At 57.4% G+C, this 11814-nt stretch overlaps 1 protein-coding gene and 1 non-coding gene across 3 annotated transcripts in view; one reads left to right on the forward strand and one right to left on the reverse strand.

The window, feature by feature from the left end:
- Positions 1-11642, reverse strand: part of BCR (BCR activator of RhoGEF and GTPase) — a 100131-nt gene extending 88489 nt beyond the window's left edge. The window contains exon 1 of one of the 2 annotated variants that reach the window (XM_007451044.1): positions 10313-11642. In XM_007451044.1, the coding sequence (XP_007451106.1) occupies positions 10313-11609 (1297 nt within the window). In that variant the 5' untranslated portion in view covers positions 11610-11642. The remainder of the gene's footprint in view (positions 1-10312) is intronic. The other variant, XM_007451043.1, reaches the window with a different exon arrangement.
- On the forward strand, positions 4999-5071 carry TRNAE-UUC (transfer RNA glutamic acid (anticodon UUC)). The gene has a single exon. It is a non-coding gene; the product is annotated as a tRNA-Glu (tRNA).
- Positions 11643-11814: the final 172 nt, after the last annotated feature.

Below are 11814 nucleotides of genomic sequence, written 5' to 3' on the forward strand. Positions count from 1 at the left end.
TCCTGCTGAGTCTTTGGGCTCAGTGGCACCGAGCAGAGTAAAGCTACACCCTGGACACGTCCAAGGACACCGGGAAGGACCTGGGCCCCTAGATGTCACGTGCTGTCCCGCTGACCCATAGGAGGCCCCAGTCAAATGAATCCCCCAGACCCTTCCCAAGTGAACCACAGCCCAGCCCAGCCTTTAAAAAGCCCCCTGAAAACAGCTGTGAAAGGGAAAAGCCAAGGGATAGTACAAGGGTCCTGACCCGCTGCTCCTGCCCGGTCTGCACACCCCCGAGCCCTATGGGGCCGGCATGCGTGTCCCTGATGACAGAGGGAGCTCCCCCAAGAAAGCCTCGCCTTGGCCTTTGATGTCCAAGAGCTTATGTACTGTCATGCCCCATCATGCCTGCCTTGGAATTCAATAAATATAAGGTGACACTCCTCCCTCAGGAAGGGCTCTGATCCACTCACATACTTGAGGGGGCCCAGTGCTTTGGGGCCAGAGAGGAAGTGGGGAGAGGGGGAGAGAGAGAAGGAGGGAGAGACAGACACGTTCTCTTCTCCTCCCAGACGTGCCCCCTACTCTTGGAGCGCCCAGCGGGGCACGCACGCCCCTGCCTGCCGCACCGCATCAGCCCACTGGGATGGTTTCCCACCTGCCACCTACGGAATCAGTGTCCCAGCCCAGCGGTTAGAATAAAGGGCCTCTCCCAGGCAGCCAGCAGCCGGGTCTCAGCCCTCTGACTTTCCCTGCTACCCTGCCGGGGTTTCTGCACCCCAAGACTGCAGACACAGCAGGGATTAACAGCACAGGGCCCACGGGGCAGGGGAAGCTGGGAGGTGACAAGCAGTGTGGGGACCGGGTCTCCAATACTTCCCTACCCCGCCTTCTGGAGTCTCGCTGGCCCCTCCGCAGAGAAAAGTCTGCTCTAGAGCGACCCGCACCATCTGGGTGCTGACAGAATACCACAGGAGGGGTACCCAGACTGATGTTCATTATCACATCCTGGGGTTTTAGAGCCAAATTCTGACAGCGGCTGCCCAGGTGCCTGGTGGGGGGGGGCAAGGGGGCCCATCCGACTGCCCCCAGCAAGATGCTATCCCACAGGGCCTCCCAGCGGGCGCCCACAGGCATGGCGGTCTCGGATCCAGACCATCCCCATCACCCCACGGGGCCCCAAAGAAGACACTTCCACCCGTGTTCCTAGGGGAGAAAGTGGAAAGCTTTCAGAAGTCAACATTCAAAAGCGAGTTACATTTTTTGGTCTAAGATTTGAGCAGATACGAATCCTGCTTTTGCACATGCCGGCTTGCACACACACCCAGAGGCTGAGCCGCCATACCGAGCATCACCTAAGAGTTCACCGGTCACAACGCAGGGCCTTCCAGTCAATTGGACGATGGCTCTGAGCCCAGCACGGGGACCCCCGTGCCTCGGAGAGGACAGGAGAGGGGAGCACCGGCGTGGCTGGCCCAGCCTGCACGTCCCCGCTCACAGCACAGCCACTCCACGAGATTGGGGAGGGCCAGAGATGAAGACTGCTCCATCTATTCAACCACGAGCCTGCAGGTTCCCCCAGCTCCTCACCTAAAGCCTCAGACAGCTCAGCTATGGGGATCCCTGCTGCTCCTCCTCAGGGACCCCTGTGAGGGATGGTGCCGTGCAAGACGCAGCCCGCTCCGCAAGCACCATGTGCCTCCCCATTGAGCAGAGGCCTCGGTCAGCTTGGCCTGTCGTGGTCCTGCTGTCCAACCACCACCGAGGCCTGAGGGAGAAACGGTGAGGACATCACGCTGAGTGAGACAAGCCAGACGCAAGAGGACAAGGGCCATGTGAGTCTACTCCCGAGAGGCCCCACGGCAGATCCACAGACGGCGGGTCACAGGGGGTGCCAGGGGCTAGGGAGTGGGAGGGGCGAGTTACTGCTTGATGGGGACAGAGCCTCGTTTTGGGAAAAGGTTCTGGAGATGGTGGTGGTGATGGTGGCGTGACAATGTGAATGTATTGGGTTGGCCAAAAAGTTCGCTTGGGTTCTCCTTACCATGGTGTGGAAAACCCAAATGAACTTTTTGGCCAACCCAATACTTTATGCAGCTGAGCTGGACACTGAAAATGGTTCAGATGCTACATGGGGCCCAGCTGTCCTGTGTCCCCTCCACACGACCCAGGGCAGCACCCTCTGCTTGGCGGAGCCCTGGGCGGCCCGCACAGCAGCCTGAGTGCACCAAGCATGAGCCACTCTCGTGGCTTCCTGTCTTCCTCCTCTGTTTCTCACTGAAGTAAGAAAGTCTGTAGTTCTTACTTTCTCTCTTTCGGCCTCACAATCACTAAAAACAAGAACCAAGTGGTTCTAAGCTTTCCCTCTACAAACTTGGGGGTGGGGGGGGCCCTATGAGAAAAATCAAGCCGTCTCTCTCTCCCTGAAGCTCCTAGCTTCCCAGGCCCCCAGGAACACTGCAAGAAGACCCCATTCCACCCCACAGGGGTGTGTGCGGCCCCAGATGCCCTGGGACGACAGAACAGCCCACTAGGTGAAGCAGCTGGCTCTCCTTTGGGACCACGATGCAGAACAATACACACATACTGTACCTTTAAGACCACTCAGCCCAGGAGGACACATTAGGAGAGGGAACAGAGGGGGATGAAGGGCCCGGCAGACCCCGGGGTCCTCCTGGAGCTAAGCCCAGTGGGTGAAAAGGCCTGCATCTACTGAATTATGCATTTCTCCTTTAAAATCGCTTGGTAAGTGGCGTTCAATCAACTGACATTAGATGCGTGAGGGGGTGACTCTGTGAGACCAGAGAGGGGGCCAGATCCCAGGGGCCACCATCCTGGGCACTCAGGCTCCCACCAAGCCCCCAAGGAGAGGGCGTCCTCTCCAGCTGACAGAACCAAGTCCCTGCACAAAAGCCACATGCTGGATCTCAGGCATGTCCAGGTCTCCTACCTTCAAGGTCTGCATTCTTTCCCCAGACTATGTGGACATATGTTCCAGAAGGCTATCCTTGGCATGTGTACACGTGTTACTCGCAGAAAATCTCTTCCTGCTCCCCTGGCAGACCAACTAACCCCGGAAGCATTTTGTTTGTTTGTGTGTGTGTGTGTGTGTGTGTGTGTGTGTGTGTGAGAGTTGGATCTTTATTGCTGTACGCGGGCTTTCTCTAGTTGCTGCGAGTGGGGGCTGCTCTTCGTTGCGATGCGCGGGCTTCTCATTGCAGTGGCTTCTCTTGTTGCGGAGCACGGGCTCTAGGCGTGCGGGTTTCAGTAGTTGTGGCACGCAGGCTCTAGAGCACAGACTCAGTAGTTGTGGCACACGGGCTTAGCTGCTCCGCGGCATGTGGGATCTTCCTGCACCAGGGATCGAACCCTTGTCCCCTGCATTGGCAGGCGGATTCTTAACCACTGCACCACTAGGGAAGCCCCCCGGCAGCATTCTTTAAAGGGAGCAGGTCAGGCCTGTAACAGGAAGCAAATCTTCAAAGCCCTTCTTATGCCGACAGAGGCACCTGGGAGGATGCCCTGGGACTGCTCACCCCGGGCTCTGCTGGCCCGGCTCCCCAGGCAGCTGGGGCAGCAGGGCCCTCCCGCTCCCTCCAGTGTCTCCACACGGTGTCCCAGCCACTGACAGCTCCTTCCTAGTGCTCCCTGGGCCATGCGCTGACCCCTCTGTGCACACGGCCGGCCACCTCTGTCACCTTTTCCCAGACAGCCTCTGCCCCTCTGCACCTCCCAGGACTGCCCACAACAGAGCCTGTCAGCACCGTGACCCTGCCCCAGTGCCCTGACTGCTGAAGGGAAAAGGCAGATGGACAGGCAGCATCCTTCCAACACGTCTGTCCTCTTGGGCGCTTTGCCACCTGACCTGCTGGAGGAATCTGAGCCAGGTGCCCCAGGAGGATGTACAGTGTTACAACACTTTCCGGGAGGTTTTTTTTGTTTGCCAAACAACTGATCAGGTCCCCTCCACCTCTGGGGAGGTCACTTGGTGCCCACTCTCATGAGACAGGCATCACCCCCCAGCCTAGGAGAGAGGACAGCACTGGTCCCTCCACCAACGGCCTGACCTTGGGCGGGTGTGTGTGTGTCTCACACCCCCTCAGACCCAACCTGACGACAGCGTACAATCTCACTCCGGCCACTTCACAAAAATGTTCCGAGGGCAGGAGAAACAGCCTCCACCAAAGTCGTGTTTACTTCCCAAGTCAGGCATCGCAGTCCCCGCCCGCCCCACCCCCCGCCCCACCTTGGCAGGCGCGTCTCCCCGGGGCACTGCACGTCCCTGTTTTGCAAGGTGGCAGTGGCCAGGGGGCACCAGAATCCAAGACAGCTGATTAGCAGGCCCCAGGCCAGGGATTCAGGAAGCTCTTGGCATTGACTGAGGAGTCCAAACCTCAGCAAAGAAGGAAAAATAACCTCCAGGCCATCTCCAAAGCTAACAAGCTTCCTTTCTGGGGCACCTGTGTCGTCAGGCCCCCCAAAATCAATGCCAATTATTAGATGGGGGAAAGCGGAGTGGGGCTCGAACAAGGAGGGGCCGGACCAAACAGAAACCTCAGAGATGGGGGTCTCATTCCATCCGTGACCCACAAACACCACAGCACCCAAGACACAGACACCAAGGTAGGTCTCTGTCTAGAGGATCTCACCATTCTGTAGAAGGAAGCCGGACAGACACAGGATTCACAGGAAATAGCTGCAAACACAGAGCTAAAGAAAGATACACAGTCAGGGAAGACGCAAGGACATTACGAAGGTCTTGTTTGTCTGCACTGGTTTTTTAAAGACAAGGCGCATGGAAAGAAGCCTTTCCACAAACCCGTGAATAAAGGCAAGAGAGAATTTCCAGGAGACAGTGCCTGGCACTTAGTAGATGCTCAGTAAATACCTCTGAGTGCCTGAACGGGGGACAGGTGGTTGCCTTAGTAAAGGAAACGTAGGTACAAACCAGAGTAAAGAAGAAAGACGTGGAAAAATTGTGTTAATAAATTTTAAAGAAAAAAAGTTAAAGGGACTTCCTTGGCGGTCCAGTGGTTAGGACTCAGCACTTTCACTACTGTGGCCCCAGGTTCAATCCCTGGTCCAGGAATTAAGGTCCCACAAGCCGCGAGGCCAAAAAAAAAAAAAAAAAAAAAAGAGAGAGAGAGAGAAAGAAAGAAAAGAAAAGAAAAGAAAAAGGAAAGAATGGAAGGAAAGGATCTTAGCAACGACAGGGTCCAACCCCTGACGTTTTAGATGAGGAGAGAGATGCGGCCACGTGAAGTGTTGGGACGCAGCTCTCCTGATACCCGGCCAGGTGGTCTTGGCCCACCAGGCTGCCCAGCGCCGCATGATGCTCCACCTGAACTCCTCCGAAAACCCGGCTGGTGAGCACAACACACACACCATCTCTGTGCTGCCCAATCAGGGACTCACTGAGTCCTGGGGGCCAAACTGTGTCCCCTCCAAAATTCACCCGTCGAGGTCCTAGCCTCCAGCACCTCAGAACGTGACTGTATTTGGAGATGAGTTTCTCAAGAGGTGATTAAGTTACAATGGGGTCATCAGGGTGGGGTCTATCCAATCTGAATCATGTCCTTATAAGAAGAGGAGATTTTAGACACACACAGAGCCACCAGGGGTCCACGGGCACAGAGGGAACACCATGTGAAGGGGAGGACCGTCTACAAGCCAAGGAGGGGCCTCCGAGGACACCAATCCTGCCAGCAGCTTGATCTTGGACTCCCAGCCTCCAGAATTGCAGGGAAAATAGATTTCTGTTGTCGAAGCCCCCAGTCTGTGGCATTTTGCCCCGGATCACTAACATACTGGGCTGCTTGAAACACCTGGGTGTGAAAGCCAAGGAAACATCGCCATGGCTAACAGGTGTTTTCCTGAAGAGAAGACACCTATGAAGGACCAGAGATGGGGCGTCAAGGATGAATGCTACCCGGCAACTTCAAAACCCTAACTGAGTGAAACAGGCCAGATGCAGAAGGACAAATATTACATGATTCCACTCACATGAGGTACGTGAAACAAGTAAATTCACAGAAAACAGACCGAAAGTAGAGCAGTGGTTGCCAGGGGCCGGGGGTGGAGGAAAGGTGAGTTATTGCGTAATGGATACAGAATTTCTGGTAGGAATGATGGAAAGTTATAGAGATAGTTATGGTTACACAACAGCATGAATATACAGAATGCCACTGAACACGGGAAAAAGGTGAAAATGCCACGTTTTGCTACATATATTTTACCACAATAAAGAAAAACCTATCACATGTTACATAAATAAGTTATTTTAATTAAAGTTATTACATTTTTTTCAAAAATAAGGAAAAAATCCTACATGAGCCACAGGGATTATAATTCTAGTCGGGGTCAAGACCCCTGTGGGGTTCAGAGTTAATTAAATCCGCCACCACCTTCTCCTGAGCCTTGATCTGAAAAGCAGCCTCAGTCAAAATTCAGGCCTGTTGTCTGGCAACTGGAGAAGATGCCCATCCGTTCACTGTGAACGTGGAACCCTCTGAAACCGCAGGGCAGGCTGGGCCACGGGATTCCCAGCCGGGGTGGGGGGGCGGCTATGCAGCCAGAAGCAACAGCGAGGAATGGGGGGGGGCACCTACCCCTGGACCCACACGAATCTACGCTCCCAGCTCCCTCTTCAGTGAAAGGCCCAGAATGCTTCCTTCTGTTCCCAAAACATGAAAGTCATCCTTCCCAAGCTGGACAATCCTTGTAAAATTGGATCTACATTCCGTTTCCACCCTGGTGATGATTTAAATGGTCTCGGACTCTGCCTCTGTCCCCCGGGAGGAGCCTGAACTCAACCTGGAGGTGGAGGCAGGCTCTGGTCTAGAGATGCCGGTGGAGCCCAGGCCAGGCCTGGGTGACCTCTTCCTGCCCCACAGTTACTCACGCTCGTCGCCGGTCCATTCAACCACCCAAGGGAAAAACAAAGCTGCGATCATTCTGATAACATGTCACCAGAATCCAAAGAGCAAATTAAGCTGCTTAACAGAAATGTGAAACAACAGGGCAGCCACTTGCAGGAGCGCCCAGGAAGAAATACAAGATCTAGGGTCCCATCTCACAAGGGACACACAGGGCTGGGGGTGCCTCAGACCTAAAAGAGGAAAGGTCCTTGGTTGTGTGGCCTCTCTCAGGAAAGGGTGGCCAAAGTCCTCGAAAGGAGTTTAAGGGACAGGGGTGGACATAGCTAAGACGCTTCCCAATGATCAGCCACCTTCCCACCTTCCCGACCCGGCCCCCCGGCTGTGGAAAGGAGGACAGGATCTTGGGGATGTGCTGTGTGTATGGCTCTGAGCTGGGCTCCACGGGAGGCCCAGGAATGAATCAGGTATCCCTGCCTTCAAGATGCACACGTGGATGTGACACCACGTGGATGACATTTGGGGACATGACGCAAAGTGAAATTCGCCAGACACGGAGGGACACGTAATGTGTGATTCCACTCCTGTGACGAGGTGCCAAGAGTCATGGAATCATAGAGACAGAAAGTAGAGGAGAGGGTCCCAGGGGCTGGGGGAGGGGGCACTGCTGTTTGATGGGGACAGAGTCGCAGCTCGGGAAGATGAAAAGTCCCGGAGACGGACAGTGGCGATGGTCGCACAACTACGTGAACGTATTTGATACCACTGATCTGTACACTTAAAAACGGCTAATGTGGGTGAAGGTAGTAAATTTTATGTCATATAGTACCACAAAATAAATAAATAAAGGACAAAGCACAGTCCAGAGTCACAGAAGCCTCCGCTCCACTGCTCCTCAGGGGCAGACGGCAGCCCCCACCCTCTGCCCTAGACAAGGCCCCTCTCCAATGCGGCTATTTCCGGAAGCTTCCCTGATGGCACGCCCTCTGAACACATAAGTGATGTGTGTGTTCCTGTCTCCCATTAACTTTTAAGCTCCCAGAGGGCAAGGACCACGCTCTCTCCTTCTATGCAGCCCATACTATAGGAGGGACAGGCTTGCACACAGCAGAGCTCGCAGCCAGTGGGCCCTGGGTGTGCGGAGCTCGAAGGACCCCTGGACTCCCCCACTCGCATTTTTCAGGCATGTGTGGGGCAGTGGGAAGAACACGGGCTCTGCATTCCCGTGGGGCCTGGAGGCCCAGCTCTGCCACTTCCTGGTTGCATCCTTACCTGCAGATGTGGAGCAGGTGGGGTGATGGAGAGCTCACAGGGGGCCCTGCCTGAAGCATGCTGTCACCATGCCTGGCGCACAGCGGCTGGTGGTCATTTCAGCTCCTTCCCTCAACTCGAAATGCGAGAGTAAAGAGGCTCTGAAGCTAATAGGGCCGGGCCCCCATGTCGGTGGCTGCTGTTGCGTCAGAGAATTAGGTGACTGCCACTCCCTCCCCACAGCGATTTTCCTCATTGTCACATTTCAGAGGTGCAGCCCTGGCCAGCAGGCATCTAAAGAACATGGGTAAACAGTCTGGACAGAGACAGATGGCCGGGCCAATGGGTCTCTCCTTCCCCTCCAGCCACAACGCTCAGAGGAGCATGCTGGGTACTGAGTTTACAAGCTCCCGGAGCTAAAACCACCAAGAGTTTCAAAACCTAACAGGAGAGAGAACATGGGACCTTGAGGACTTTCAGAAAAGGACCCAGAGAGTGCTAAGAGTGGGGTCCAAGCTGTCAAATTAACTCCTCGGCTGGGAACCTACCAAGCATCACCCACGGAGCCGGGTTCTCCTGCGTGCAGGGGCTGAGAGGCAGGCGAGGAGCTGTGAGCTCGGGAAGACGGCCCGCAGGGAGGGCCCCGAAACACACCCCCTCCAACAGGGCCCTGGTCCCTGGAGACTCTGAATTCCCCCAGCAAGACATCATGGTTTCAGGTTGTAGGTCTCCACGAAAACGTCTCATTTTCTGCTTTATTAACAACGTTCTCCCACACCCTGGCGGGCGCCGAGGACCAGTTCAAGCTGGCTCGCTCGGCCGACAGCTGGCCAGACGGGGCTGGTGCCCAGCGACCACAGGGCAATCCTCCAGACCCCAGAGGAGCTGACGTGCCTGCAAAGCAGGCTTCTAAATACTACGGCCTCCCCCCCACCCGTCCAACGAGGGACTCGGGATGCGGCCGGGACAGGCCGCAGATCCCGGCGACACACCACAGCCCACCCCAGCAGCAGATGAAGTCAGCAACTAGATGTGCCTAAAACAAACAGGACGGGGCACCGATCGCAAAGAGGCCACTCCACAGAGCCAAAAATAGCCTCACTTGTTTCAAGAGGATGCTCACCAACGAAGCACATACAACTCCATCAGCAGAGAAAGAAAAATCAATGGAGCAGAAAACCGGATCAGCCCAACAGGGACCAGGACTCTGAGAGACTGCCGACTGCCTCACCCGCCACCCCCCTCCCCCAAATCCCTCTCCTTACTCCAATCACGAACTGTGCCTGGATCTCAAAACCCAGTCCCACCACCCATGCGCCTCACGGTTTTGTACTCAGATGTGCACACGTATTATATACACAAATCCCATAGGTTTAATCTCAGGGCCAGGAGTCAGACCGTGGTCTAGGAGCCCAAAATGAGCACCAGTGGGCAGGGAAGACGAGGAGGCGAGAGCACACTGATGGATCAGAAAATGGAGCTAGGGTAAGAGGCACAGAGGTGAGTAATGCTGGGTGATGTCTCTCATCAAAACTGGGCAGATCAGAACGGGTGTGGCCCTGCTTCAGCCCTGGATAAAATCTTCACCCTGTGCATCTTCAGTGGCCCGCTGAGTCAGAACTGTCGGTCACCTCACTTCCTCTTCATTCGTATTTTCACCTGCTCTGACAAGCAAGCGAACCTGACACTCCTATGGCCTGGGAGCAGCTGGCACCTCCTGGGTTCCCCAAACGTGTCATATAACTCTTGAGGACAGGTGGCGGGGATTGCCCAAGACACGGATCAATCCCGGCTAAAAGCCTCCATCCAAGCAGCAGAGATGACCCACTCTTTATACCATCCCTACTGCTCGGGTGGGGGGGATCAGAAGGCAAGGAGATGACTGCCCAGGGCATCCTGGTCCCAACCCACAGAGAGTACTCTCGCGAGAAGCACAGGGCTCTAGACCCAAAGGAAGGAGCCACCGACCATCCCACACACCACCCCTCCCACCCCAATCCCATTCCAAACACTGGGAATCTGCCTTCAGGAGGAAGGTGGGATGTAGTTTGTTCAGGCTCAGAATCAGTAAGAATCCTTCCAGTCCACAACAGTATTTGAAAATCACTCCAAAAACTATCTACCTTTTCCTCCCCGCATTCCCTACTGCTCAGTGGTTTCCAGCCAGGGGCAGGTGTACCCAACAGGGTGGTAGAGGTACCCACCTGCGTCTCCATGGAAGGCGCCGTCTTGAAGCAGCCTGCTGGACAAGCTGTCCCCATCGCTGGGCCAAATCTGCCCCGTCTTGCGGACGCCCACGATGGTGGCCTCGGACACGACCACCGGGCCCTGCCGGTGCCGCTTCTGACACTGGGGCGTGGGGGGGCTGCTGCTGTCGAAGGATTGCTGGGAGTTCTGCGAGGGTGAGCGGCTCTTGTCCCGGAACATGCGGTAGGTGGTGGGGCTCGGGGACACGCGGCTGGACTGGCCCGAGGAGAAGTCCTCCTCGCTGGATGTGAGGTTCTCATTGGAACTGCAGTCCGGGGTGTAGCCGCCTCCGCTGTCCTCAAAGCTCCGAGGGGAGTAGGACCTCCGGGGCCAGGTAAGGCGCTTCTCCTGCTCCGAGGTGCTCTGGCTGCGCTGGAGCGAGCCCTTGCCCTCCCCTTCCACCATCATGCCCCCGACATAGATGCTCTGGTAGGGCTGGTATTCCAGGGGCGGCCAGGGGGGCCTGCTGCCGCCATTGGCGTTGATCAGGTTGTCCTTCAGGAAGCGCGGGTTCAGCTCCGCGTCCTCAAAGTCGCCGTCGAGGCCGCAGCTGCTCTCGGAGAGGCGCCCGCGGTAGGAGGGCCTGGGCGGGTCCCCAGGGCCGGGTCCCGCGCCCTGCTGGGACTTCTTGCGCTCCATCTGCATGGCCTGGCTGCCCAGGGAGCTTATGCGGTCCGACACGTCTTTGTCGTTGACCTTCACCAGGCCGCGCTCGTGGTGGAACTCAACATTCACGTAGAAGGGCTTCTCGGCGTCCGTCGCCGCCGGCTGGACGGGGCCCTTGCGGATCCTCTCGAAATTGGAACGCAGGACCGCCACGCTGGTGGGGGGCCCGCGGTCGTCGTGGTCCGCGGGAGCGGCGGCCCCGGGCCTGCGCGTGGCCGCGGGTCTGGCCTTGCCCGGGGAGCCCTCCCCGTCGAGCCGGGCCTCGGGCTCGTCGGCGGGCGGCGGGTCGGCTGGCACGGGCTGGGGGCGCGGCGCGCGGGGCTCGGCGGCGCCGTCGGGGGGCTGCGCCGCGCGCCGGAAGCCCCAGCGCTGTCGGTCGTAGCTCTTCTTCTCCTTGGCCAGCAGTGTCTGCAGGTAGATCATGCGGAAGCGCTCCTGGTTCACCTCCTGCTCCAGGCGCCGGATGGAGGACTTGCAGCGCTCCAGCTCCTGCTCGATATCGCCCACCGAGCGCAGCTCCATGCGCGGCGGCTCCGAGTCCGGGAACTGCGCCTTCCACGCCTCGGCGAAGCCCACCGGGTCCACCATGGCGCGGCCGGCCTCACCTGCGCCGCCCGGCTGCCGCGGGGCCCGGCTCAGCGGCGGCGCGGCGGCCTCGCCAGGCCCGGCCCGGGGCGCCGGGCGGCCCCCATGCCCCCGGCGGGGCAGCGGTGGCGGCAGCTGGCGAACAATACCCGCCCCCTCCCGGGCTGCAGGTGAGGCTGCAGCCAGGCTCCCCGCGCGCGGGGCGGGG

The sequence above is a fragment of the Lipotes vexillifer genome, unplaced genomic scaffold (genome assembly GCF_000442215.2).
Source record: "Lipotes vexillifer unplaced genomic scaffold, Lipotes_vexillifer_v1.1 scaffold1783, whole genome shotgun sequence".
NCBI lineage: Eukaryota > Metazoa > Chordata > Mammalia > Artiodactyla > Lipotidae > Lipotes > Lipotes vexillifer.